Consider the following 27,461-nt stretch of genomic DNA (forward strand, 5'->3'; position numbering starts at 1 on the left):
CCCTACCCCTCTCCCCTCGGCACCCCTGACCCTCCCCCGCCCTCCGCACCCTTGGAGCCCCCAACCCCCACGGGGCCTGGGCTGTGGTCCCGGGAGGAGCCCCAGACGGCGGAGCGCTTCCCCGCGCGGCGACCACTCCAGGTAGGAACAGAGCGGTCATCCGGGGCGCCTCGGAGTCCGCTCCCCCTGGGACACGGTGGCCGCCCCATCGGCGTTTTTAGGTAGAAGGGACGCGGCTTTTTCGCCTCTCGGTGGGGATGCGCGGGCGGGCCCACTGTCTGGCACCCATGGCTCTCGAGGTGTATCGGCGGGAAAGTCGGGGCGCTGGAGAGGGCCGCGGGGCCGCGGGAAGGATAGCAGGGAGCTGGGGAGCCGCCAGGCTGGGTCGGGGAAAGAAAGAACTTCCCAGCTCCGGTGTTCACAAAAGCGGAGCGCATCCAGCCTGCCCGCGCTTCTTTCGCTTCCCCTGAATCCGAGGGAGGCTAATTCTTTCGCCCAAGGTCTCATCACCCACCTGCGGACACAAATACTTGTATTTCCCCCAGAAACCTGCTTGTGTGAACGCGAGTGCATGAAATAGCCATAGTCACGAGGGCTGAAAAATAACAGAGAACAAAAATTCCAGAAAGTGCAGGCGTTAAAACTTGACATCTGTCTCTTAAGAGTTCTGTTTTTACTACCTTTGACGCCCTCATATTTTTAGGCAATGTATTTTTAAGTCGTTTTCTTGCATATACCATTAAAAGGGTGGGGGAGAGATGAAAAGAGCAAAGAACAATGGATGAGGAAGAAGAGCTGCCCAAGAGGGTGCACCCTTTAAACAATGTAACATCTTTAGTTGCTACAATAACTCGGACCACAGGCACTTGTTGAAAATTGGAATTGATGTGTTTTTGAAACTGATTTTCCTAAAGTATTTTTCCCCCAGATATTTGCATGTCACATTTCTTCTGGAACCATTCCCTGAAATTGTTTGAAAGGAGAGATAGAGGAATGAATGAATGAATGTAAGACTGTTAGAATTCTCAGAGTACCCTTTAGTCACTGAATAATGTAAGTTAGTTCCAAAAGCCAAGTACATAATCTTTGTAAATGATTTCTTGACCAAGTTACAAGGTTAATTTTAAATTGTAAGAATTTATTAAACACAAAAAATGACGGTGGTTACATTTGTTAAGCAGCATTTTCTATTTTTTTTCTTTTTCTTGAAAGCTCAAAACAATATTAAACTGTTAAATAGTAATTAGAATAAAATAGTGGGCATGTGTTCACAACTGGTAGTGTCATGTAATTTCAATGTGCTTTGTCTGTAAGCGACACAGGATCTCTCATGAGCCAGCTGGTTTATTCCCAGCTGCCTATGCATGCTTGGCTGGTTTATAATGTATTACTGTATTTTCTTCAGAAATCTTAATGAAGTAGCTAGCTGTGGAAGAATCTGGACCCCTAAATAAAAATGGCTTTCCAAGTGGAAGGACTGATAGCTATCATCGTGTTCTACCTTCTAATATTGCTGGTTGGAATATGGGCTGCCTGGAGAACCAAAAACAGTGGCAGCTCAGAAGAACGCAGCGAGGCCATCATAGTTGGTGGCCGAGACATTGGTCTGCTGGTGGGTGGATTTACCATGACAGGTAGGTTCTGATAACTCCGCTCTGTGCTGCCCACCCCTCCTTAGCTTCTCAGAGTGACAAAGCATACCTTAGTCTTTGTCCTTTGGGGATCCCTTATATTCACTGCTTATATATTCTAAAAATAATTTTACATTTATCTAAAACAAAAATAAAATGGTTTCAACTCAGTAGTACTTAAACAAAATGATTTTATAATAAATCGCTGGACAGAATATCAATGAAATGAATCTGGGCTATCTGGACAGTTCAGTGGGTGGGAACAGAGTAAAAACAAAGAGGTGGAGAAAAGTGTCTTAGTCTTACAAGTTATGTGATCAAGTCAGTGTCTCATGTTCACTAACACAGGCACAAAGTTGTGACTTTGGGTTGTCTTAAATGATGATGGTTTTCAACTAAATAAATCAGTTAGGGGCAACACAATTCCAAATTGATAGATGCCCTGTCTTGAAACCTAATTTTCCCATTTAATAAACTAATTAACTAATTCCCTCAGGGGAAGACAATCACATATTAGGAATCCACAGCACTGGAAACAAAACAAAACAAAACAAAACAATGATTTCCATGAACCTTGATATAAAAGGGGAAAAGCTAGGGCGTGTCCTAACAGGAATGCCTCAGCCAGCATCTGCAGCCCTCTCCCTCTCAAACCACCTTTGGACTCTGACGGTCTGATGCCCTGAGATGGCTCTGTTTAAGTGGTGACTTGTTTCTCTTTTATATTCTTCTTGGTTGTGGAAAATGTTTCTGAAAAACAACAATTTAAAATTATATCTTTAATATTCACTAACAACACACATTTCACTTCTGATTCTTACTAGGTTTTTAAACATTAGCAATATAATCCACACTAACTGGAACTCTGAGGGCCCACTGGAAAATATCCCATCAGAAATCATATCCAAATGATGCCCAATTTCATTCCTGACGTGCTATTCAAACAATTCATCTGTAAATGGAATAGTTTACCAAAGCAATCTGTGAAGACTACATCCCTGCTGGCCATCTGAAACCTACCATGTTCTAGAATAGTTTAGGGACTATAGGTTTTATTTTTCAGATATGCATATTTTATGTTCTTTAACTCTTTGTCAACTGTATATGGTTTCATATGATCTTCATGAAGCTCTTTATGTTTGTGCACCGTGAAAGGGCTCTGGGGTTAAGTAAGGACACAGAGTTATGTGGTTAACAAGGACAAGAATCAGCACCAAACCCATGTCTTCTGGCAGCAATGCCCTGAAGCCCCTGCAGGGTGCACTGCATGCAGACCTCCAGCTGAATTCACTTCCTTTCTTTATAAAGGCACTTCCTTTGTAAAGAGGTCCTTTCTTTTTTACCCTCTGTTGCTCAGTTTTTCCATAAACACATATATAGAGCAAATTGTATCATGCAAAATATTTTCTGTGCTAGCTAATATACACAGTTAGATAAGTACAAAAACAGTAAGAATCATCCATAAGCCTACCACCTGCATGTATGTTTACTGAAATGTTGGTATACATTTTCAGATGTGGTTTCTCTTATTATCCACCTATTGATGAACACCATACACAACTTTACATCTTCATTTTAATTGTTTATTATACCACAAACATTTCTTCTCTACCCTAAAGATCCAGATGCGATACTGGCATCTGAAGTGAATTAAAACATTGTGATTATATTCCCTTCAGGTTTTTCCTGTACAAAGAAAATGAGAAGAAAAACAAAAAACAGTGAAAGTTGATCTCCCTTAAGAAACTGTTGAAAAGAATAAATGAGCTGCTCTATATCAAAGTCTTTGTTCATTGTAAATATTGTTCATTATAATGTTCTATTACTCTAATGTTATATCTATTGTGTTCATAAAGATAATATTTCAGAATTTATTCTTTTATCATCTAGAATGATTTTTTCAATGTAATAGTCTATTAAAGTATATAGAAAAATTTGAATCATGATATTTCATATGAAGTGTCATGGTCTAGCTCATTTTTTAAAGATTTTTTTCAGTCTTTCAGAACTGAAAAGAATCTTGGTCAATATAATAATTCATTTAAAATCTGAACCATATTATCTAAACCTTGTCAGATTCATTAATTATATACATTTGACAAAGAATAAAGATTAAAAAATAAAAATGCATATAGTTTGAAAGAATTCTTGTTCTCACTGGTGAATCTGACATGAAATATACAGACATGAAGAGCAAATTCTGGCCTAAAAGGGATGAGACTGGTAAAAATAGGAGGACTTTAACATGATAAGTAACCAAGTCTTCACTTCTATATTATAATGTTGATATTCAGTCACCAAGTTTGTTTTGGACAAGGGAGAGGAGACCTGCACAGTGAAAAATGATCATTAATAAGCTTTGTGCTCATAAGACCATTTACTTTATGCAATGAAAACATTGCTTGCATGTTGTTCCAGTTGCCTAGCAGGAAAATCAGGTCTGCTTCTGCACCTGTGAGAATCATTTCTTCAAGTCCTAGTTAGACATCCAGTGGAGGGAGGAAACCCTATTTATTTTTTTATTTTTATTTTTATTTTTATTTATTTTTATTTTTTAAATTAACATATAATGTATTATTGGTTTCAGAGGTACAGGTCTGTGATTCATCAGTCTTCTATAATGCCCAGTTCTCATTACATCACATGCCCTCCTTAATGTCCATCACCCAGGTACCCCATCCCTCCAACCCTCTCCCCTCCAGCAACCCTCAGTTTGTTTCCTATGATTAAGAGTCTCTTATGGTTTGTCTCCCTCTCTAGTTTCATCTTGTTTTATTTTTTTCCTCTCTTCCCCTATGATCCTCTGTTTTGTTTCTTAAATTCCACATATGAATGAAATCATATGATACTTGTCTTTCTCTGATTGACTTATTTCGCTTAGCAGAATACCCTCTAGTTTCATCCACATCATTGCAAATGACAAGATTTCAATTTTTGATGGCTGTGTAATATTCCATTGTGTGTGTGTTTGTGTGTGTGTACCCTATCTTTTTATATTCATCTGTCGATGGACATCTGGGCTCTTTCCATAGTTTGGCTCTTGTGGACATTACTGCTATAAACATTGGGGTCCTTTGGATCACTACATTTGTATCTTTGGGGTAAATACCCAGTAGTGCAATTGCTGGGTCGTAGGGTAGCTCTATTTTCAACTTTTGGGGAACCTCATACTGTTTTCCATAGTGGCTGCACCAGCTTGCATTCCCACCAACAGGGTAAGAGGGTTCCCCTTTTTCTGCATCCTCGCCAACATCTATCATTTCCCAACCTGTTAATTTTAGCCATTCTGGCTGGTGTGAGGTGGTATCCCCATTGTAGTTTTAATTTGTATTTCCCTGATGCTGAGTGATGTTGAGTATTTTTTCATGTGTCTGTTGGCCATGTGGATGTCTTCTTTGGGGAATGTCTGTTCATGTCTTCTGCCCAGGGAAACCCTGTTTAAATTTTCTGGAAGGCTTAGAATGAGAGAAACAAGTAATAGCATTTGTTTTTTGTTAACACCCATGTAAAATCTCCCAAGCAGATTAGAGTGGCTGCTAAGTGTGTATTTGTCCACTTTAGGATTTTGTATATAAACTTTCCATTTAAATGTGTCTAAAATTCCTTTGCGGGGAAGTCTTTTCATGTTAACCTTTAAATAATAGTACTAACCCCACAACATTCTCTTCTTTGCTTTGTATTTGGATCAAAAGCCAGATAAATTTTGGCATGAATACAATAGGTGTCTACCTGTCTTTGATAGTTCCATGTACATATTTTTTATTTTACTTACATTCTGTGAGATTTCAAATAATTTTTCAGAGTCAAATTTCATTCCCAGCTGGATGATATAGCCTAGAATTCAGACTCATATCTGGTAAGCCAGGCTTTGTTCCTCATAATTTTATACAAATTCTACAAGAGATTTTAACATTTTGGCAATACTCTTGAAAGGATATAAACTATAAAGATTTAAGTGTTCCATTAACTTTAGCTTTTCAGGAATAATCAAATATGATATTGTCTTCTCACAGAAAATGGTAGAGTTTATAGATCCTTCTTGGCCCAGCCTTGTTTAACCAACATGTCTTTTCTTTTGTTCCTTGACCTCCTCCTTCAACTATTATGTTACAGATGTTCTATTAAATAATACCTGAAGAAGATAATATTTCTTATTTTTCTCCATGAAATATCAAATATCTTACTAAAAGACCCAGATTAAAACAAAGAATACAAGTGGGTATGCAGTCAACATTTCAAATTTAAATTATTTCTTATGCCTAAGTGCATGTTGGGACTTGGGAAGAAGGAGGGAAAAGATAACTTATACTCACTTTAGGAAGCCTTGGAGCAAAAGTGTCATCTCTCCTTTAACATTTTAAGAAAGTAAGTAAGATGTTTAAGGTGTTTAAGAAGTGACCCTATTAATAAAAATAAAATTTAAAAAAAAGCACATGCATCCACAACTGCACATGTGCATACTCCCCCTGCCACTCCCCTGCACCAGGAATATAATTGTGATCAATGTGAGAACATAAATACAGTTAAAACAGAAGGCCCTTAAAATAAAGAAACTTGACCTCATGTTATGGAGGCTGGAGCGTAAGTTATACTATTATTGAGAATAGAAATAGTCATACAATATTTTGTATATAATGTCAGACTTTGGGATATAACAATATTGTTTGAAAATATTGATGACTAAATAGACTCAGAAAAGACCCAGGGCAACACTGTCCAGAGAAATATGATGTGAACCATAAAGGGAATGTTAAATTTTCTACAAACCACTTTAAAGAACATTAAAAATTAAGGGAATAAATATAAATAATAGAATGTATTTAACTCAATACATTGAAAATGTTTTCATTTCACCAGGTAATTAATACAAAAAAAAATACTGAGACAGCTTACATTTACTTTTGCATACTCGGTCTTTGAAATCCAATGTGTATTTTACACTCAGAACATTTCAAACCAGAGTAGCCAAATTTCAAGTGCTCAATAGTCACAGGAGGCTAATGGCCACTGTGTTAAACTGAGCAGTATGCTAAGTATGGCCGTGTCTTTCCCTCACTGTTCATTCTATTTCAGCCACCTGGGTCGGAGGAGGTTACATCAATGGGACAGCTGAAGCAGTGTATGTACCAGACTATGGTCTAGCTTGGGCTCAGGCACCAATTGGATATTCTCTGAGTCTGATTTTAGGTAAGTGAAAGTTTAAACCTTAGTGACCCACTCAGTAAAGCATAAAGAACAGAAGTACAAACAACAAGTGCAATAACAAGTCAAACTGTGAATAACTATTGTAAAAAAAAAAAAAAATGTTACCAGAAATCTCTCAAGTAGATGTTACCAGAAATCGGTAACACTAATGCTTAAGATTATTTGATCCCTTGATTATGGAGTATGATTTTAAAAAATCCCTTGATCTATGGCAAGAGAATTATGAATTTCTTAACATATGTTTTTTTTTCTTTCAAAAATAGTATAGAGGTATCATTAACAATGAATCAACTTGAATTGTACCTGAATTTCTTTTTGTAAATCAAACTAAGAAAAGGTCAAGAATATTATATAACAGAGTTCCTTTTTTTTTTTTTTTTTGCACTTAAAATACATTTATTGGATCTTGTGCTTAATCAGTATCTGAATGCTATGCTGGGTGATACAAAGTCATTTTAGTGAGTGCCACACTGGTCCATGTTTTTCAATCCACATGCCTTAGATACACCATTCAATGGCCCTTTGGCTGCATACAATGACAAATGTATTAAGAAGTTCATGTTTGGTTGCTAAATATGTCTTGGTTCTGTACTCACAGTATATTTCAGACTAGTTCTTCCACACATATCAGTGTCCTAAAAAAATTATTTCCCTTGAGAAATTATAGCATAGTAAAAAGTTGGCAAAACTATTATCTTATGAATTTTTTATTTTCTCATAAACACTTGTTTAATTTATTTTAGGTGGTTTGTTCTTTGCAAAGCCTATGCGTTCCAAGGGATATGTGACCATGTTAGACCCATTTCAGCAGATCTATGGAAAACGCATGGGTGGGCTCCTATTTATTCCTGCACTAATGGGAGAAATGTTTTGGGCTGCAGCCATTTTCTCTGCCTTAGGTAAGGACCTCTGCCTCTCTCTGGTTAACGGAACATCACATACCCAACTTTACTCCCTTAAGCCACAGGCCAGGCCGCCTGCAGCCTCCCTCACCTGGATGAATGCAACCATCTCCCCGCTTGTTGTTCAGCACTCCTCCTCTAGTCTACACATAGTACAGACTCATCCTTCTAAAATGCAAATCTGATCATGTCCCTTTACTGTTCCTTTCCAAACTTTTAAGTGCATAAAGCTTTTTATGACTTAAGCTCTGATTCCTCTCATCATCGCCCCTCCTCCTTCCTTTTTCCAGAACTCTAGACCTCACCTCCTCTCTTGCCTCCAACACTGTACAAGTCCAGATGCCCTCTACTTTGGACTCATTCCCCCCTGCCCTTTTGCACATCTGCCTAGCTAACCAGGAAATGTCCTTCAGTCTTCTCTTAGATGTCACTTACTCAGACCAGTAATCCTGACCTTTCTGGATGCCTTTCCTGTGGGCTTCCTTAGGCACCTGGAATTTTGTTTTCACTGGACTTGTCACTTTGTATGATATGTGCCTGTTTATCATGCCCAAATCCAACCTCACAAAAGGGATTATAAATTTCTTGAAGGCAGGACTTGTGCCTTGTAATCTTATCACGAATGAATGAATGAGTGAATGAGTGAATCCTCTCTACTTTCTTCAAAAGAAAAACAATATTACTTCTTTTCTCAATGTAATCCTAAAGTACTGGGTTCTACACATGTTTAGGGATCTAGAAAATGAACTGAGACTCCAGTAAATGCTAAGGACCACCTATCCTGGGCTCAATGATTCTCAGCCCACTTAATAAGGTTTAGAAAACGAGAGATTTCAGTGGGATGGTGGGAGATTTTCAGTCAGGTTTGATAACCTGCCTTTTGGTCAGGGGAAAATATAAACTATTTCACTGAGCGTTGAGTTCCTTCTTGAAGATCAACAGAGTTGGAAGTTCCACAACCTTCCTCAGTGAACTATGTCTGTTTGACATCAAGGTATCTATGTATGTTTCTCTCCATCTGTTCTTAAAAATGAAGATAAAGGGCTTCAGTCTACAGCTAGACCCCAAGTAGTCAAAGCAAAAGTAAAATAAGATGAATGTCCTTCTGTGGTATTTATTCCAGACCACAAACTTGTCTTTTGGCTTCAGTATTATTATCATATCTAACCTCTGTAATATCAGATATTAGTTTATGTTACCTTTCACTCCTTTCCTTTTCAAACTCCCATATAATCTTTCCTTCTTGATCTCCATCTGTAAACTGAATGGATGATTTGATAGAGAGTTTGATAACTATAAAATGCTGTATAACTCAGTTGAAAATGTTGCACTTTTTTGGTGCAATATAATAATACTCCACAATTACCATTGCACTTATATCCTAATGAAATTATGTGTAAAAATACACCTCCCTTCCCACCTTGCTCTCATTAGCCAAGAAGCAAGCAATGGGTAGTTTATTTGTCATTGGTTTCAACACTAGAAAATGTTGATTTTAAGAACAAGCTGCCTGCTGAGATATTAAAAAAGGAGTGGGCTGAATAGCTAACAAAGTGTTCACTCTCATGGAATAAAGATCAATTTATATAACAGAGCCCTAAAGGGAGGATTGAATTAATAAACTAATATTTCTTTTTTTAAAAAAGATTTATTTATGTTAGAGACAGAGAGAGCATGAGCATGGGGAGGGGCAGAGGAAGAGAGAGAAAGAAGCAGACTCCCTGCTGAGTGCGGAGCCTGAAGTGGGACTCGAACTCAGGATCCTGAGATCATGATCTGAGCTGAAATCAAGACTCAGACGCTCAAACAACTGAGCCACACAGGTGTTCCAACTAATATTTCTAAAGTATTTTGGAAATATAAACTTGAACTACACTCTGAACTTTGTTGCAATTAGTTGCTTTTGTATATGTGTGTGTCTATGTCTGTGTGTGTGACAATATATATGTAAAATATATGACAATATTTATGTAAAATATGTTGAGATATATATATATATATATATCCCTCTCTACATAGATGCACACACATATCAAACAACGTGTATAGAATCATTGCTGCTATTGCTTGAAATATATGCTCTGGTAAACAGAATGTGTATTTTTAAATTAACACATATTTTCTTCAAAGATAATAGTTGGACATAATTCAAAATTAGAGTTTATTAGAAATGACTTGGAATGCTTAAGAATAGACAAATATAAGATCTATTACTACCTTCCTGTGAATGTGCTTAGTTCACCACTGAAACTGGGGAGAATTTTAAACTCTCTTCTTGGCATAAACAGACAACATCCTTCACATGCATTTTTTTAAGAAATACATATTTAGGGGTTCCTGGGTGGCTCAGTCAGTTAAGCATCCACCTCTTGATTTCAGCTCAGTTCATGGTCTCAGTGACATGGGATCAAGTCCTGCATCAGGCTCCACACTCAGCTCAGGGTCTGCTTAGGATTTCTCTCTTCCTGTCCTTCTGCCCCTCTCCCAACTCTAAATAAATAAATAAACTCCCATTCACTATAAATAAATAAATAAATAAATAAAATCTTAAAAAATGTATGTTTACACTTCTCACAACTCAAACTCAGTGAATTTTTATAACTTTATTTATAGTATATTTATTTTTATGGTTGCATGAATAAAGTAATATTTCATAGCAGATCTGGAAGTATAACTTATTTTACTCACTACAAATGATGGAATTATTTAGAAAATATTTTAGGGGCACCTGGGTGGCTCAGTTGTTAAGCATCTGCCTTTGGCTCAGGTCATGATCCCAGGGTCCTGGGATCAAGCCCCACATCGGGCTCCCTGTTCCATGGGAAGCCCGCTTCTCCCTCTCCCACTCCCCCTGCTTGTATTCTCTTTCTCACTGTGTCTCTGTCTATCAAATAAATAAATAAAATCTTTAAAAAAAAAGAAAATATTTTAGAGAAAAAATTGATCCTAATCTTAATAGTGATGGAAAAGTGGGTAACTTCTTTAAAACCACTGAGTTGCAACCAAGTGGTAGTATTTACCAGTATCCAAATCTTTAGAATCCTAGTTCAGTGATCTTTCTTCTATACAGTCTCCCTCCCTACCTTTTGGAGGTATAGAATTAATAAAATTTTAACTAATGGGTAGAAAATTAAACAGAAGTCCAAAGAGGCAGTACTTTTCATAATTCATGAGATATGACTTAGAAATGTTGTTATTAAAGAAGAAAACCAGGCCAAAAGAAGAATGGCAAAGAATTGTAACTAAAGTTTCAACATGAAGTAAATAATTGCAGGGAAAAAAAGCTTGTTAAATATCTATACAACAATAACTCAGTCAGTTATCCAAAGTCACTTATAAATAATTGAAATAATTGACCGCCTTCCCTTGCCTTCATCTTCCAATTCCATACCAGAATTTTCATCTTATTAGTTGGCTTTACTCAAGAAAATAATTTTGTTACCAAATCCAAAGCACTAAGAAAAAAAATCCTGAAAAAAATTTTATATTTTTATCTTAGATCTAAATATTTTATGCTGCTCTTTCAGAAAATGGATTTTCATCTGTGGTAGGTTGCATACACAGTTAGCATGCAATTGAGGAGCGGTGGCAGAACATAAGATTGCAATTAATGATATAAAAAAATCACAGATTTGTTCCATGTATGTTAAGATTCCTATAATTGCTGTGTTTAACAATATAAAATATATTACTTTTGAGAACAATGGGGAAAGGGTTTGTAAAGCAGCAAGTGAATTCTGAACTGGAAATCCAAGAACCATAATGGTCCAATTGTCCATTCCCTAACATTCTCATTGGAAATATAGACACCAACAAACAAAACAAACGAAGTCATAACATAAGAAAAACATAAATTTTATTTCTAAGGCAGGTTTAAAACTCTGATAAAGAAAATTACTTAAAAAGATGATGTTGAAATCTAGGGCCCTTCAACACATTGGTGTCTTAGCAGTGGGACTGGAATAAAATTTACCAATTTTACTATTTTCTTCAACAAAATTATCTTAAACCTTGGTACTTTATACCATCTGTCATCTAAAAAAAGTTAACAAGGAGGCACCTGGGTGGCTCAGTTGGTTAAGTGTCTGACTCTTGGTTTCGGCTCAGGTCCTGATCTCATGAGTCATGAGATGGAAACTCAAGTTGCGCTCTGCACTCAGTGGGAGTCTGCTTGGATATTCTCTCCTTCTGCCCCTTCCCCTGCTTGCTCTCTATTTCTCTCTCTCAAAAATAAATAAATCAATCTTTAAAAGAATAAAAATAAATTTAAAAAGCTAGCAGAGGTCAAAGTTAATGCAAAATGGAAAATGGGTGATTGTGCTTATCTCAAGGATTTGAGTAAATATAATGCATATAGCTAGTAAAAATTATTGCAAGTTCTTATAGTAGTATTAAATTTAGTATATTTCATGGAATTCTGAAGTCATGTCATGAATTTTGGGCGTCGCACATAAACAAGTTACCAAAGCATCAATTTCATAAAGAAAGAATATTTTTAAACATACGTGTATTTATATGCATAAGTATATATATGTATATACATATGCAAATTATAGAGATTTTAAGATTTTAATATGAAAACTTACATTAACTGTTATCATCCAATATATTTCGCATGACACAGGGAAATACCTGCTGTCACTGATCATTCAATATATCCTTGCACAGAAAATGGAATCCATTTGAGTACCTTGACAACAGCATTCTCTTGTCCGCTTTCTTCAGGAGCCACCATCAGCGTGATCATTAACGTCAACGTGCAAGCTTCGGTCATCGTCTCTGCACTGATCGCCACTCTGTACACGCTGGTGGGTGGTCTCTATTCTGTGGCCTACACCGATGTAGTTCAGCTTTTCTGCATCTTCATAGGCCTGGTAAGTGGAGCCATTCACAGACTTTCTTTGTTCTTTTACTTTCCTCTCCTTCTTTCTAAAATGTAATGTGGTATTTTATATGAACTCAGCAAACATTAATAGAAATGTTATTTTCCATCATGAGTAATACATAGTAAGTCATGTACCATTTGAAATTTTAGATTTCTCAGTGAATTAATTGGACAAAAAAATGTAATCATTTTGTTAGATTTTGACAGAAAATATGCCCTCAGTTTAATTCTTAGAAAGGTCTAGGGCTTCCTTTCCTTCATGCCTATGTTTGATGGAAACTTACGTGTGCTCTTCCTTGAGTTTGAAGGCAACACACTTTACTCAGAGTTAAAATGTAACTGAGCAGGGAGTCTGAGGTGGGGCTCGATTCAAGGACCCAAGGATTATGACTTGAGCCAAAGACAGATGCTTAACCTACTGAGCCACCCAGGTACCCGCTGCACTGGTCTCTTAACCTTCCCCTGTAATTATTTTAAGTGATCCATAAGACTTCTCATAAGACAGAAATTATCACATTTGAAAAACTGCAGGTTTCAATATCAATCATCACTATTCGGGGCCTAAAAACAAAGAAAAGGTTTAATTATATAAGATACTAGAGATATTTATTATATATTGCTTATAAATCCTAAACTAAATTAGGTAATATATGTGTGTTTTATTCAGTAAAAGGTACTGTATAATTATGAGACGTATTATTTGTATTACATTAAAAGTGCTTTTGTGTATTATGAACACATTTTAGTCAACATTGAGCCTTTGCAAACTCAACATCTTAAAATGTGAAGACTGTATTATTATACATATAATAATATCCAACACCTAAGACATATCCAAGAAAATGGTGTGAGTACTCCGTGCTGGGCACTGTAGTGGGTTCATACACATGTATGTTATCTCAGCTGTGTAGCCTATAGGACCAGTGCCCTTGGAGAAGGGCCACAGAGAGAAGCAGCTAAGGCTGCACATCATGACTCCCTTCCCATGGATAATTAAAGCACCCTGAGCCTCCTCTTTTTTCCTTCTTTTTCTCAGAATGAAACGCTCTTCACTCTATTTTAATGCTTACACTAGACATTTAGGAATGAAAAATGAAGTCGAAGCTCATACTCATTTTTGTTTTGTTTTTTATTTTCTAGTATCTGTAATAATGGGAGGAGCATTTTAAAAGAACTGACTACAACTAAAATTACAGTTTAGCCATAAATTTACATATGCTAGCAATGATCACAACATTTCCTCTTTTTCCCTTAGCATCTATGTGCATTTCATGGAATCTCATTCACTAGTATCCTAGTTGAATTCGAGTCATTTTAATTTGCTTAATTACTCCTACTTTCTTATTTTTAAATTGTCAAAAGCAAGTGGGCAGTGCTGAAATTCAGAATTCTGCTTAGTATCACCATAAACTTCCAGAAATAAATCTCTGTTCAGAACTTGGAGGCAAGTTTGGTTTGGCAATGACAGATCTCTTAGCTGATGCACTTGGTATACCAAGAAAGACAATGCTAACGGATGAAGTTATTTATTGATGATATATGTAATTTCTCATTGCTTTTCATGAGATCAGAACTTAAAATACACAGGAGCATAAATCAAGCATGCAAGTATAAAGATGATAGGACAAATATATGTGGGGATAGATGTTAGAGTGGTTTTCTACTAAAAATGTAACTAAACTAATGAGGAATCGAGTTGTCTTGGTTACTAGTTAAGAGCCTATTGACTTGACTGAGTAAAAGGCCAAGCTTGATTTGTTTTCCAAGCTTCAAATGGCTATACATGCATACATAATTAATGAATCAATTCACACCTTAAATGATCTCCTCTCAAATTCTCCAATTCTGTTGATTTTATCACCATCCTTGGAGCTCCACAATTGTAAATTTGAGGTTCATCTGTTTATTTTCTTTCTCTAACCTCTTCCTACTGTTAATCTAAGGGCTGCTCAGTCTCCCTTCAGAACCCTTTTCGGTACCAATGTCTTTCCATTTCTAGTATCATGGCTCTATTTAAGGCCTTTATCTGGGTCATATCAGTGCACCTACTGCTTTTCCTAATTCCTCCTTCTCCTAAGCTCACTGTTCACATCTATAATATTAAAATGCAGAAGAAATCTACTAAAATCTTTTTACAACTCAGAAGAAATGCCTCTAGCTTCCAGTTGCCCACAAAACAAAATATAAACCCCTTAGCTTGCAATTCAAATTTCTTGCCATATATTTATGTTTATCTCTCCCATTTCCCTAAGCCACTCCCATGCCAGCACACCTTGTCATGCAAAAGATCTGTGTGCACACCCTGTATGTTTTTCTCCTGTTTGCCTTGTTCCACCTAGAAGGCCTCCCTATTCTCTTCCTTCTTTTATTAGCACTGGGCTTGCCCTTGAAGTTTTGTCTCACCCACCAAGTTCTCAGTCAGATCTTTCCTCTTCAGTTTAATAAATGGACATCTTTCTCTAATTCAAGGAAAACATTAAAAGTTTATATATCGATATAATGTTCTCAAATTCAATGTTTTCTTCCCAAAGTATGGCTGACTGCCCCTATAATTGATATGACATGGTATAATTAAGCACAGGCATGGATAATGTGTTCTTCTAACTTTTGTAAATCAGTATTTCATGGTGTCCCACAGAGAACGTGATTCCAGGTTCTTCTCTGTCTGAACAAGAAGAACAACCAACTATGTGGTCTATGAGAAAGTAAACACATGGTTAAAACTTGTGTATATGAGACAGGCAAAAGCCATAGCTTAACTCTGTCATGTCCCTCTCTGGTTGCAGTGGATCAGTGTCCCTTTCGCCCTGTCACATTCTGCAGTTACTGACATTGGGTACACTGCTCTGCATGCCAGATACCAAAAGCCTTGGCTGGGGACCATTGAATCATTTGAAGTCTATACTTGGCTTGATAGTTTTCTGCTGTTGGTAAGTAATGCCCTTACCTGGGGAAGGCAATCTCATTTTTCCTAAAATCAAGTGCATTTTTCAGATTTAAGGTTTATATGTAAATATCACCTACTGGCTCATGTCTATTTCTGCACTGACTACTTCCTGTTGGAAGGATGGAGCCACTTACTATGGTAGCTGACTAGTGTCAAAGTGGAGAGAGAGTGAAGCCTTAAAGGGAGAATGTCTACAGGGTGATGTATGGTGTATCCACATTTCTATTGTGCTGTAAGTAAGGAATACCATGTCCTACCCCCAGGGACTTCCCCAGTCTGAGGCCAAGCCATCTAAAAGTTTTAATTTGTATTTTGGATTAAGGCATTAAAACCAGGTTCTTCTGAAATAAGTAACCCATTCAGTTTCTAATTACTGAGTAAGTAAATTATTGCCAAAAGCCCTTTAGTGCAGACAGAAGTTGGGAAAGGAGGTGTCATTCAGGAAAGATGCCAAGAAAAAAGAGCTGGGAAGACAGAGACAGCTTAGGAACTTGCAGACATCGGGGTGAAGGTGTCGGTAGTGAGACGTGGGGCACAGAAGAAATAAAGGTTTTCTTTTGGAAAACCAAAAGAACCTGCCAGATTTTGTGATTTTGCTAACTGGAGGGGTTACTTACAAAAGTAAAACACTGTATTTAATTTCAAAATAAGAAATAGATTAACGTTTCTATAAAAATTAAGGGGAAATTATTTTGTTTCCTTTTTTGAGGGTTCACAATATTTTATGATTTCACTTTGTATTTGTGGCACTTTGCTAAATTTCAGCACTAAAAGTAGATGTGTCTGTCCCAGTAGAGAAATTCCTGGTAAGAAGGCAGGAAAACATGCAAACAAGTTGTTTCCAGGGGTGGGGGGGAGGGCTTCTTTCCCAAGGATTGTTAAGAAATGTATTGGCTGACATTTTTCTAGAATGGCTTATAATTATGAATTGAATGGAGAAAGGGGTTAAATATTATAAGTATGTGAAATTATATCTGCATGGCAGTTACGTTTATGATTATAAGGAGGAGATTATGGCACTCAGAGAAGATAGGCAGTCTTTTGATAATCACACCATTGTGTGAATGAGGGATTGAAATAAAGCATCAAGACCCTAAAATCATTTCTCCTACACTACACTTTAGTCCTCAGATTTATTAATCTTCAAGATAAGGCATTATATCCAATGACTGCTAAAGTTTCTTCCATCCCCCCAAAATTATATGACTAAGTCATATTCATTCTTCAAAATGTAGCATAAGTGGTAGTGAAATGATAGATGTTGAATGAACGAATGAGTGAAATGTAGAAGTATGCCTCGAAATGTTTCACCAGGGGTCTCTGATCTTCCAACTGTCTCTCTCAACTTCTACTTGTCATAAGTGACTTGTGGAGTCCTGCTCTGGATACCTTCCACCTTCCACGGATCTCCCAGCCCCACCCTGAACCTGCTCACTGACAGCATTCCTCAGCTGGCCTATTGTGGTGGCCCTTCACAGTCTCCATGTGGCAGCCCACCCGCATCTCACTTGTCCAAACCCTTCTTCCACCTTGCCATCAGGCCTTCTGTTTGTCCGCGGAGGTCAGATTTTACCTTACTTAGAAAGCTCTGATGACTTAAATGTCCAGAGAGATTGGCATGTAAATTACGGTGTATCAATTCATACAGGCATTGAATATTAATGAATATTCATTAACATAGAAAATGTTAATGATATTCTGACAGTCCTGACTTATAATGGTTTGACTTAACAGGTTTTCAACTTTGCAGTGGGGAGAAGGCAATAGCAGTCAGTAGAAACCCTAGTTTGAATTTTGGTCTTTTCCCAGGTTAGCAATAGATGGTATGATCCTCTCTCATTGTGCTGGGCAGCGGCAGCAAGCCACAGCTCTTAGTCAGCCATGAGGGTGAACAACGGATACACTGACAAACATTCTGTACCCATACACCATGCTGCTTCTCATTTTCAGTATAGTGTTCAATAAATTATATAAGATATTCAACACTTCATTATAAAGTAGGCTTTATGTCAGATGATTTGCCCAACTATAGGCTAATGTCAGTGTTCTGACCATGTTTAAAGTAAGCTAGATTGAGCTATGATGTTCACTAGGTTAGGTGTATTAAATGCATTTTTGATTTTGACTTCAGATATTTTCAACTCATGATGGGTTTATTGGTATGTAACCTCATCGTAAGTCAAGGAAGATCTGTATTGATTAACAGGTTGCAAACCAAAGGAAAAGTTTTGGAAGAATACAGACTTGACACATGGATTATGAATTTTAGAATTTCTTCTTTTACTTTTTTTTTACTTTTGAACATGTATAGCTTTTATACAGAAGAGATTATCCTGGAATCAATATGTAAAAAGCACACTGATTAACACAGAGGTGAGAGTGATAAACAAGACATCCCAGAATTTAGAGCTCAGTGAGAGACAGGAAATTAAAGAAATAACTTCAGTACATTGTAATATGGAAGATTCATTCACCAGTTCACTCATTCATATGATAAATATTTATTGAACACCAACTGTATGCAAGTCAGAGAACCATGGCAGTAATCATGGGTGGAAGGTATTCCCCAGACTCCTCTTTAGCCACTCCCACACACCCTAACCTTTAATTAAGCCAAAGACACAGTGGTCTCAGAGCTGTTTCATTGCTCTTTTTTCTTTCTTCCTTTTTCACACTGAATTCTCTGCCAGGGGCTCTCTTCTCTCTCCATCTCTATATAGTGACACCCTCTCAATGCTTTGGAACTGACTCCATGCAATTCTGTAGGTTTTCCTGATTACCATGCAGTTATCCTTTGTCCCACTTTCCCTCCTCCCTCTGTTACTCCTGAATAATTAATTTTCTCATTTTTCTTCCCATACATACCTCCTTATAGCAGGCTACAAATTACATTATAGTTCGCTGTCTCCAAAATGCTTATGAATGCATATCCTCAATAAGAATTTTAAGCACACTCCCAATGTAGATATATGTAGTTATGAATTACTTATACATAGTGTACTAATACATTACATAATCATTTAATAAAAAGAATGTAACATATAAGTATGAGGTAAAAAAGGGTATAAATAGAAATTCTAATGTTTTATTTGATGCTATTGTCTATATTGTCTTGAGCACTCTGCACACTCCACTTTGGAAAACAGTGTGTTGCACTGACTCTCCGATATGAACAGGTTGCTCCAGAGCAAGAAACCATTCCCCTCACTACCATCCTATTACCTGGTTCAGAAATATTTATTGGGTTTTATTGATTCAAATTAAAATTCCTCCTTTCAGAATCTTAATTTTTTGAGACAATTTTGTGATGGTTAAAACCTCCAGATGAAAACAGATTGAAGGCTTCTGGATAGTTGTAATGCAGTTTGAAGTAGGTAAATTAAAAAATAGAAAATGTTGGGCTACGTAATGATGAAGAAAAAAAACTTGAGAAAATTCTGCACAGTTGAAGACGTGACAATGACATGATTGCAGTTGAGATGTTTGTCATGTAGGACTCTTTATGGTACATCATGTAGGACTCTTTATGGTACATAACTATCCATATGACTATTGTGAATGTGACTGTAAAAAAAAAATCTTATTTAAAAATACCGAATAGATGTTGTTTGCCTCCAATTCATTCTGAGTCCCTGTTGTTCCCATGCAGATGCTGGGTGGAATCCCATGGCAAGCCTACTTCCAGCGGGTCCTCTCTTCATCCTCAGCCACCTATGCTCAAGTGTTGTCTTTCTTGGCAGCTTTTGGGTGCCTGGTGATGGCTCTACCAGCCATACTCATTGGGGCCATTGGAGCATCAACAGGTATATCTCTTGCCGCTTCACTGAGGCTTCACTGAAGTGACTAATTACCACCCACTGCCCTCCCTCCCCCACTTGCCCTCTTACCCCACTTAGTTAATTGTTTCTCATCGTATTCATATAGACTTTTATTATAGCATTCAAACAATTGTATTATAGCCCAGTGCCTCCAAACAGTTTTTGACTGCTCTCACCACTAATAAAATATATGTGAGCATACCCCCCATGGTGATATACTTAAGAATTGTGTATATGTAATCCTGTCAGCAGTGATTCTCAGTCAAGGTGCACATTGACATCATCTGGGGAGGAGAAGAGATGCTTTAAAAAAAACCTATTTCTATCCTACCCTACAGGGATTTTATTTTAATGATCTAAGATGGATCCAGAGACCAGTGTTTTTTAAAGCCCCTTGGTTGGTCAAAGTTGGCCTGAGTTGAAAGCGACTGGCTTAGAAATTTAACTGACACCTAAGGACCACTTTGAACTGGAGATTCCTGCTTTACATTTTTAATAGTTTGTTAATTAAAAATTTTCTTTCTTGGAGAAATAAATCAATAAGTGTGCAGGTAAAGGTAAACTTAAGGTACTGAGACTTAGAGAATAACTTACTCAAAATTGGTAAAAAGAGTGTAATGAGATGCTTGTCTCCTAGTTAGCCTCTATCTAAGACATTTTTAAAATCTCACCCTTAATTTAATTGAAATTGTTAATTTTCCTGAAATTTACATATCTATGCTATATAGCTTCCAAGAGCATTCATGAAAATACATCACACTAACCCAAATTCAAAGAATTCCTATAGGTAGAAATCATTAAAACAGACTAAAGAAGTTTACCTTTCACTCCACTGTGTTTTGTAAAGATGGTACAGGTGATACACCCATAGCTATTTTGATTTTCAATTAGTAGAGCTACTTTTTGGATTATGTAACTTTTACAAGAGCAGCCATGGTTCATATTCATATTCACATTCTCCATTCCAGTTGTTCATCCATAGCATAAACAAGCACTTAAAAAGATGACTGACAAAGGTGATTGTGTGCCTTTGAATAAAAGATAGCATTTCTGTCACAATCAAAAAACAGATCTGGCTGTGTACTCATGCTTGTGCATGTGTGTGGGTGTTCATGTGTGTGTGTTTGTATGTGCGCGTGTGTGTTGTAGGACAGCAGACTGAAAAAGCCAATGTAAATTCTATTTTTTTCTCGGATTAGGTACACATTCTTGGTTGTTATTTCTGGTACCATAACATCTCAATGAATGCTATAAAATTGGCTTCAACAAAGCATATCTTTGAACAACTGTAGCGGAAAATGGGGGAAGAAAAAAGTGATAGGATCCAAGGGAAACCATTCCTATTTGGTCCTGGAATTATGCCATAGAAGTTGAGCAAATAAAAAAGGAGCTATACTAATGTACATTTAAAGATTCCATTGTATTCTTCAGTACATGATAGTATAACTAAACAGTAAAGAACTATATATTCAAAGATAAACTTATTTTTTCATTTGTTTTCACCATGATTTTCTCCATCTTGCATGGTGCACAAGGTATTTTTGTACCTTTTACAATAAAGCCTTATTAGACATTTTCTAAATAATAAGAAAAAAACAGATTAGTACAATGCAGAATTTCATCTGTAAAAAAATCAATTCAAAGATATAATTTCTTCTATTAATTCTAGAGTTCAGCAGACCAACTCATCATAAAATCTAAATAATCTTATAGCCTATTTTACTAGTGGCTTATCTCAGATTCTGTTGAAGAAGAATAATATTAATGTTGGTGAGTCTTAGACCACTAATGGACAGGTTTGTATAAATCAAAACATACAGATTTTTGGTTGCATTTAAAACATTAATGGAAAATTTTGGAAAATAATGCTGACAGTGTTTAATTGATCATGCAATTCCTTCAATTATGATAAAAAGACAAACTTTCTGAAATAAAAAATACAGTGTCTTATTTTCTTCATAGTATCAATATCAGATATAATTTCTAAGTTTCAAATTTTAAAACTTCAAAGCACATTTGCCTATTTTTTTCAAAAAACCATTTATATATTTGAAGAAACTGCATGTTGCTTACTTGGCTTTGTGGTTTTAAAAAACATTTTCAGACACTTACATATATTACTTATTGTATGAAAATGTGTGGTTGTATAATTTATGAATGTAGTTTTTCTAAATCAGCTTCACAGTGTTATTTTGTGAGATAAAAAAATTGATAATACTCTGTAATGAAATTTTACTCCAAAGGTTAATCTATTGCACTAACTATAATTTGGTGAATTCCCAGATTTGTCTGAATATTATCATCATTCAGACTTATGCAATCAGAATCTTTCAGTATACTCTGCATTGTAAAGGCATGCCTGAGAGATCCCAGTGTTCATTAAGGTCTGCAAACCACTGAATTAATCCAATGATGATTCTTCTTTTTACTTCTTGCTTTAACAAAATCAAGCACTTGCCATTCTCTGCCCATTTCTTCCTTATCTTCACAACTGTCAAACTGGTTCATTGCTTTTAACAGCCTGGCCCACACACTTAGCCAGAGATGTGCTGCAGACAGTTGCCTGTGGATCTTTGGTGCCCGTGCCCTCCTGCTTCCTTGAGACTCTTTTTATCTTTTATGTTTTGAGTCCTTTTAACAACGTCCAAAATCCTCCTGAAGTGCAGGCTCATACCTGCACTTTCTATTCGATAAAGCAAGGACTTTCCTTTACGTATCATGCCTCCTGTTTCCAGGAGGTAGAATCCAATCCAAGAAGGAATTTAGTTGGGAGAAAAATAATGTTTGGAGCTCCAAAACCAAGTTTATATACAGGAAGAGGATGGGTGAGAATTTCTCCACTATTGTCTATACATTAATGCATGTATGACTGAGGACTGAGGACTGAAACAGTGTCCTCTCACATCTCCAACTGGTTGAAGACATACTCTTTTCTATGATTCTGTACAATTTGATGTCATAATTACAGAATAGAAATAGGTAATAGATAGGTAGGTAAGTAGATAGATGATTGATGATTGATAGGCAGATAGATGATAGAAGATAGATAGATAGATAATAGGTCTTATGAATAAGGCTAAGTGTAACCAAAACCCATTAGAAGCCAGAATTGTATATAAGACAATGGACTTCCCACCTACTCAGACCAACATACCTAGTTAGATTTCTAGACCGAATTATAGACTTCTCCCTTAATTAGACTTATTCATACATTCTGAATTTATTTCAAAAGCTCCTAGTAAATAGGATGAGCCCCAGATGGATAAAGAACATATGGTTCTTTGGTTGTGTTTATATGTGTCTTTTCTATTCAACAGACTGGAACCAGACTTCATATGGGCCTCTAGGTCCCAAGGACAAAAACGAAGCAGACATGATCTTACCCATTGTTCTGAAGTACCTCTGTCCTGTGTACATTTCTTTCTTTGGTCTTGGTGCAGTTTCTGCTGCTGTTATGTCATCAGCAGATTCTTCGATCTTGTCAGCAAGTTCCATGTTTGCCCGGAACATCTACCAGCTTTCATTCAGACAAAATGTAAGAGTGGTTTTTCCAAACGTAATGTTGTTGTTGTTGTTGTCGTCATTGTATTTACTGTGTCTGTAGTATTACATCTTTATTAATATCCTATATTAAAATTGGACTCTAGTTTGATTAAGCACACAGGGTTAAATAATGCTGAATTTTGTTTAAGCAGTACATAAACATTTTTAATGCATGTTATCATTTATGTTGGTATGGAAGGGACCAAATCAACACTAGCATTTTTCGAGAGGTACAGTCATATTGCTATAATTTACATTTCTTGTCTTTCTAATGAAAGAGTCATGAAACCTAAAACATCGAAAAACTTTGAGTTTAATCAAATATGGTAAGAAACTTGAAGCAGAGCATAGTGAGTAAGTTATTTCCTGGGCATTTGTGTAGCATCTGTCCCACTCTTCACTTGAACTCCCAAGTCTATATTGGTAAGAAAATTGCTTTTCAGTGTGATTGACCTTATTGAATCAAGTAGGTGCAGAACGGCACCTGTGTCGTTGTGTCATTGAGGAGCCAATAGCCCCTATTCACCTTCTTCCTTCACTAAGGTTTTGTCTTTCTCTAGTTTTTCTAGGTCATAGTGAACAAAGTGGTCCCACTTGTTTTTAAGGTGGATAGACTTAAAGATGGTAAGACTCCCAGGAGAAAGCAAGCAAGGGTGGACCATATCTCCTCACAGCCACATAGGAATTATTCCTTAATTGTCCTTAATTCCTTATGTAAATTATGTGAAATCCTTTCTTGCATTATTTTTCCCCTATGAAAGCATGTTAGTTCATCTCACCTCTCCTGTGCACGTTCAGGGAAAGGTGTAGCTGCCTGTGCTTCTGCACATGGCACACAGAAACCTCCCCCAAAGGCCCACCAGGGTGGCCACCTAGATGGCTTGCTCCCTACGATGTGGTTTAGGCGATTTTGGCCACATTGAACTATATGAACCAGGGGAATTTTTTACACCAGCTTTAAAGCACAGAGATACATCTCATTCTTCACCTAAATGATCCAGTGCACTATGTGAAAAGCTGTTACTGTGGCAATTTCTTGCAGGCATCAGACAAGGAAATCATCTGGGTCATGCGAATCACTGTATTTGTGTTTGGAGCTTCTGCTACAGCCATGGCCTTACTAACGAAGACCGTGTATGGGCTCTGGTACCTCAGCTCAGACCTCGTTTACATCATCATCTTCCCCCAGCTGCTTTGTGTGCTCTTCGTCAAGGGAACCAACACATATGGGGCTGTGACAGGTTATGTGTCTGGCCTTTTCCTGAGAATAACCGGCGGGGAGCCATATCTGTACCTACAGCCCTTGATCTTTTACCCTGGTTATTACTCTGATAAGAATGGCATATATAATCAGAGATTCCCATTTAAAACCCTTGCCATGGTTACCTCATTCTTATCCAACATTTGCATCTCCTATCTAGCCAAATACCTATTTGAAAGTGGAACCTTGCCGCCCAAATTAGATGTGTTTGATGCTGTTGTCGCAAGGCACAGTGAAGAAAACATGGATAAGACAATTCTGGTCAAAAATGAAAACATTAAGTTGGATGAACTTGCACCTGTGAAGCCCCGACAGAGCATAACTCTCAGCACCACTTTCACCAATAAGGAGGCCTTCGTTGACATTGACTCTAGCCCAGAAGGCTCTGGGATTGAAGATAACTCATAATGACCCCATCCAAATAAAATATTGCTTTCACAAACAGAGCACTACAGCAGGCTAGTCTGGGTTGCAGCATATAAAAAATATACTTTAAAAACAAACAGCATTCAGGAAGACAAAAATCCATATAAAAGTGCAATTGCAAAAATGCAAGCCAAGCTAGAAGGAAGCATCTGTGAAAGCAACAGCTTGCTTTCTCATCGATATTTCTCATCCTCATTTGATCCTGACTCTAGTTAGTTTTGTTAAGTATTCAAAATTGAGTTAAGACCTGCTCAAAGAACAGAGGGCCAAACAGAGTATTTATTCTGAAAAAAAGAAGTAGATACAAAACTAAAGAGCCAAGGAAATTAGGTGGACTTGATCCAGACCTTGTCTGCTAATGCACTAGTGGGTCTAGTTTACTGTCACAGTGAAGTCACGAGAGGAACTTGCCATCACTCCAATGAATGGTGCAACAAACTAACCACTGATTGTCCTGATGTGATGATTAATCCCTTCTTTCATGTTCTTAACTAGAACATTTGCTGAATATGCAATTCGTTTCTCTTTTTGTAGTGGCACGTATTATTCTGAGCACAGACAAAGCAAACACACACAAAATATCATGTTGTGTCATTTCTTTAGGTACAAGGTAATAGGAAAGTAGAATCCATCTTTGTAGAGGAGCACTGGTTCCTTTGAGTGTGTCTAATAGCTACCATATGCATTGAGACTCATACCTGGACGATGGAAGTCTTGATTATTAGGCAACCTTAAAGCAATAAATCAAGAAGGCCATTAAGCAGAAAGTGACAGGAAGAAGAGTGGGTTTTCACTTTCATCTGAAGTTTATATAGTTTTGCTTCATGATAAAAGAAGTAATGTCTTGGCTTCCTATCTAAATTGGTATTGGAAGTGAAATTGAGCCATATATAAGGTGAGGTAGCAGCGTAGCACCAATTAAGGTTAATGAGAGATGAACAGCACCTCTTGATAAAACTAGAAAAACAAAACCCTCTCAGTTTTGAACATTCATTCATTCATGAGAATGATTTAGTGTCAAGAGAGTGATTCTGTGGCACTTTTTGCAAAAGCCAGTCTTAGGTACTAGACAAATCACCACTATAGAGAATTTTAAAATGCAGAAGAAATCAGAAAATAAAAATAAGTCCTAAAGGGAAAAAGCCATCAATTTTAGCATTTGGTGTCCACATAACTTTCATGAGGTTGGTCATTAAATATTATTTTACTCCTTTTCTGGAGTTAAAAAATACATATGTGTATATAAATATGCAATGGTTTGTATCCATTTTAGAATTTTAAATGCTTTCCCAGTAGTCACATTATAGAAATAACCATAGCTGTGTCTACAAAAACAGAGTGAATTGATGAGCTAAAAAATTATCTGAGCATTTGATCCAATAAGGAAAAGCAACATGACTTATTTAAACTAAAGCACATTGTCCAAAAACATTTGTTTTGCAATTCATAGACAAAATGAAGTTAATTCAGTGTTCAACATTAAGTATAAAAGTTGTGTTCAGGAAGCTAGAATTCCTCTTTTTAAAAATTTTTAATTATCTAAAAGCATCAAATAATGCATCTGTTTATTATTAAACATGAATTAAATTCACAGGGTAATTTCTTAAATATTAATTAAATAATTTTACATGTTGTGATGTCCCATATTTTAATGCTTTATCAAAACTTGATGGAGAATATGATGTTGCATTCAAAATCTTTATAGAACATCATCTATACTTAAATGAAAAGAGAATTCTTTTCACTCAACTATTTGCTCAGAATCTTCTTTATGCCTAGTACCCAGTGGAGTACTTGGAAGGAGCACATTTTTGGAACCAGTGCTGTGGGAATCCCAAGATTCTCAGACATGGATGGAGAGAAGAACCCAGGGCAGGAAGCTCACGAAGGACAAAGTACAATGATGGAAACATTTGGCATGGAAAAGTGAATTGTTGGGGACCGCAGTTCCTGGTACATCTGCTCCTTCGGATGTTCCATGCTCTCCAGCACACTACCTGAATAATTGTTTTTATGCACCCCATCACCCTGAATTTTTGTTTCAACCTATTTAGGCACCAGCGTCCATAGACGATATCGCCCATATTGTAATAGAATATAACAGAGATTTAGTCTCTTTGAAGATGTTATAGTTTACTATTTTACTGGACAACAGTTGTCCAAATATGTTCAGATATGTGCAATAACCATATTTAAATCCAGTGAAATAGAATAAATATTAACAGTGAAAATTTCTTCCATTCCATTCATTTTGTAATAATAGAAAGATAAAAGGGGGGGAGGGTTTACTTTGTCCAAAATATTAAAAACTATGTATTAGGATAAAACACATATTTTATTTTCATACTTCTACAATAATTGTAACATGATAACATGGTTTCTTGGGTAATTTTAATGTGTTTTTTCCCCCACACATATTTTCCAAAACATTAAGCTTGTAGCTGGACTGAAAAGTCAACAAGCTTTCAAACAGTGTAAAATTTAACTTTGTTGCTACTGTTAAAAGTAATGAATTTTATGTGAATGTCAAATGAATGTAAGCTTGAAATAAGTGAATCTAATGTAATGGCTATTAGCTTATTTATTTGGAAATAATGAATAGGCATTGTATTTTAAACATAAAGTGTGACATTTTCTTTTTAGTCTTTGAGAAAATTTACTCCAGCATAATGTATAATTTATTGTAAGTTTGCTACTGAACAGACAGATACATATAATGGTTCTAAACATCTATTTTTATCTGTCAAAATATTATATAAACTATGCTTAAAATAAGTAGATTTGCAACTGTACATGTAAATGTTTTCAATGTAATGGTATTGTATTAAATTGTGCTGGTGCAA

General features: G+C 36.6%; 1 protein-coding gene across 2 annotated transcripts; it reads left to right on the forward strand.

Moving 5' to 3' along the window:
- Positions 1 to 27,461, forward strand: SLC5A7 (solute carrier family 5 member 7). 2 transcript variants are annotated; one of them, XM_027622542.1, is made up of 9 exons: positions 1 to 141; positions 1,406 to 1,634; positions 6,705 to 6,818; positions 7,580 to 7,735; positions 12,464 to 12,612; positions 15,410 to 15,553; positions 19,220 to 19,373; positions 22,706 to 22,923; positions 23,974 to 27,461. In XM_027622542.1, the coding sequence occupies exons 2-9, from the start codon at positions 1,457 to 1,459 to the stop codon at positions 24,598 to 24,600; spliced, it is 1,740 nt and encodes a 579-aa protein (XP_027478343.1). In that variant the 5' UTR covers positions 1 to 141; positions 1,406 to 1,456; the 3' UTR covers positions 24,601 to 27,461. The 2 variants fall into 2 exon arrangements, with proteins under 2 accessions (XP_027478343.1, XP_027478345.1); XM_027622544.1 differs by lacking the exon at positions 15,410 to 15,553.

Source organism: Zalophus californianus, chromosome 8 (assembly GCF_009762305.2).
Source record: "Zalophus californianus isolate mZalCal1 chromosome 8, mZalCal1.pri.v2, whole genome shotgun sequence".
Classification (NCBI taxonomy): Eukaryota; Metazoa; Chordata; class Mammalia; order Carnivora; family Otariidae; genus Zalophus; species Zalophus californianus.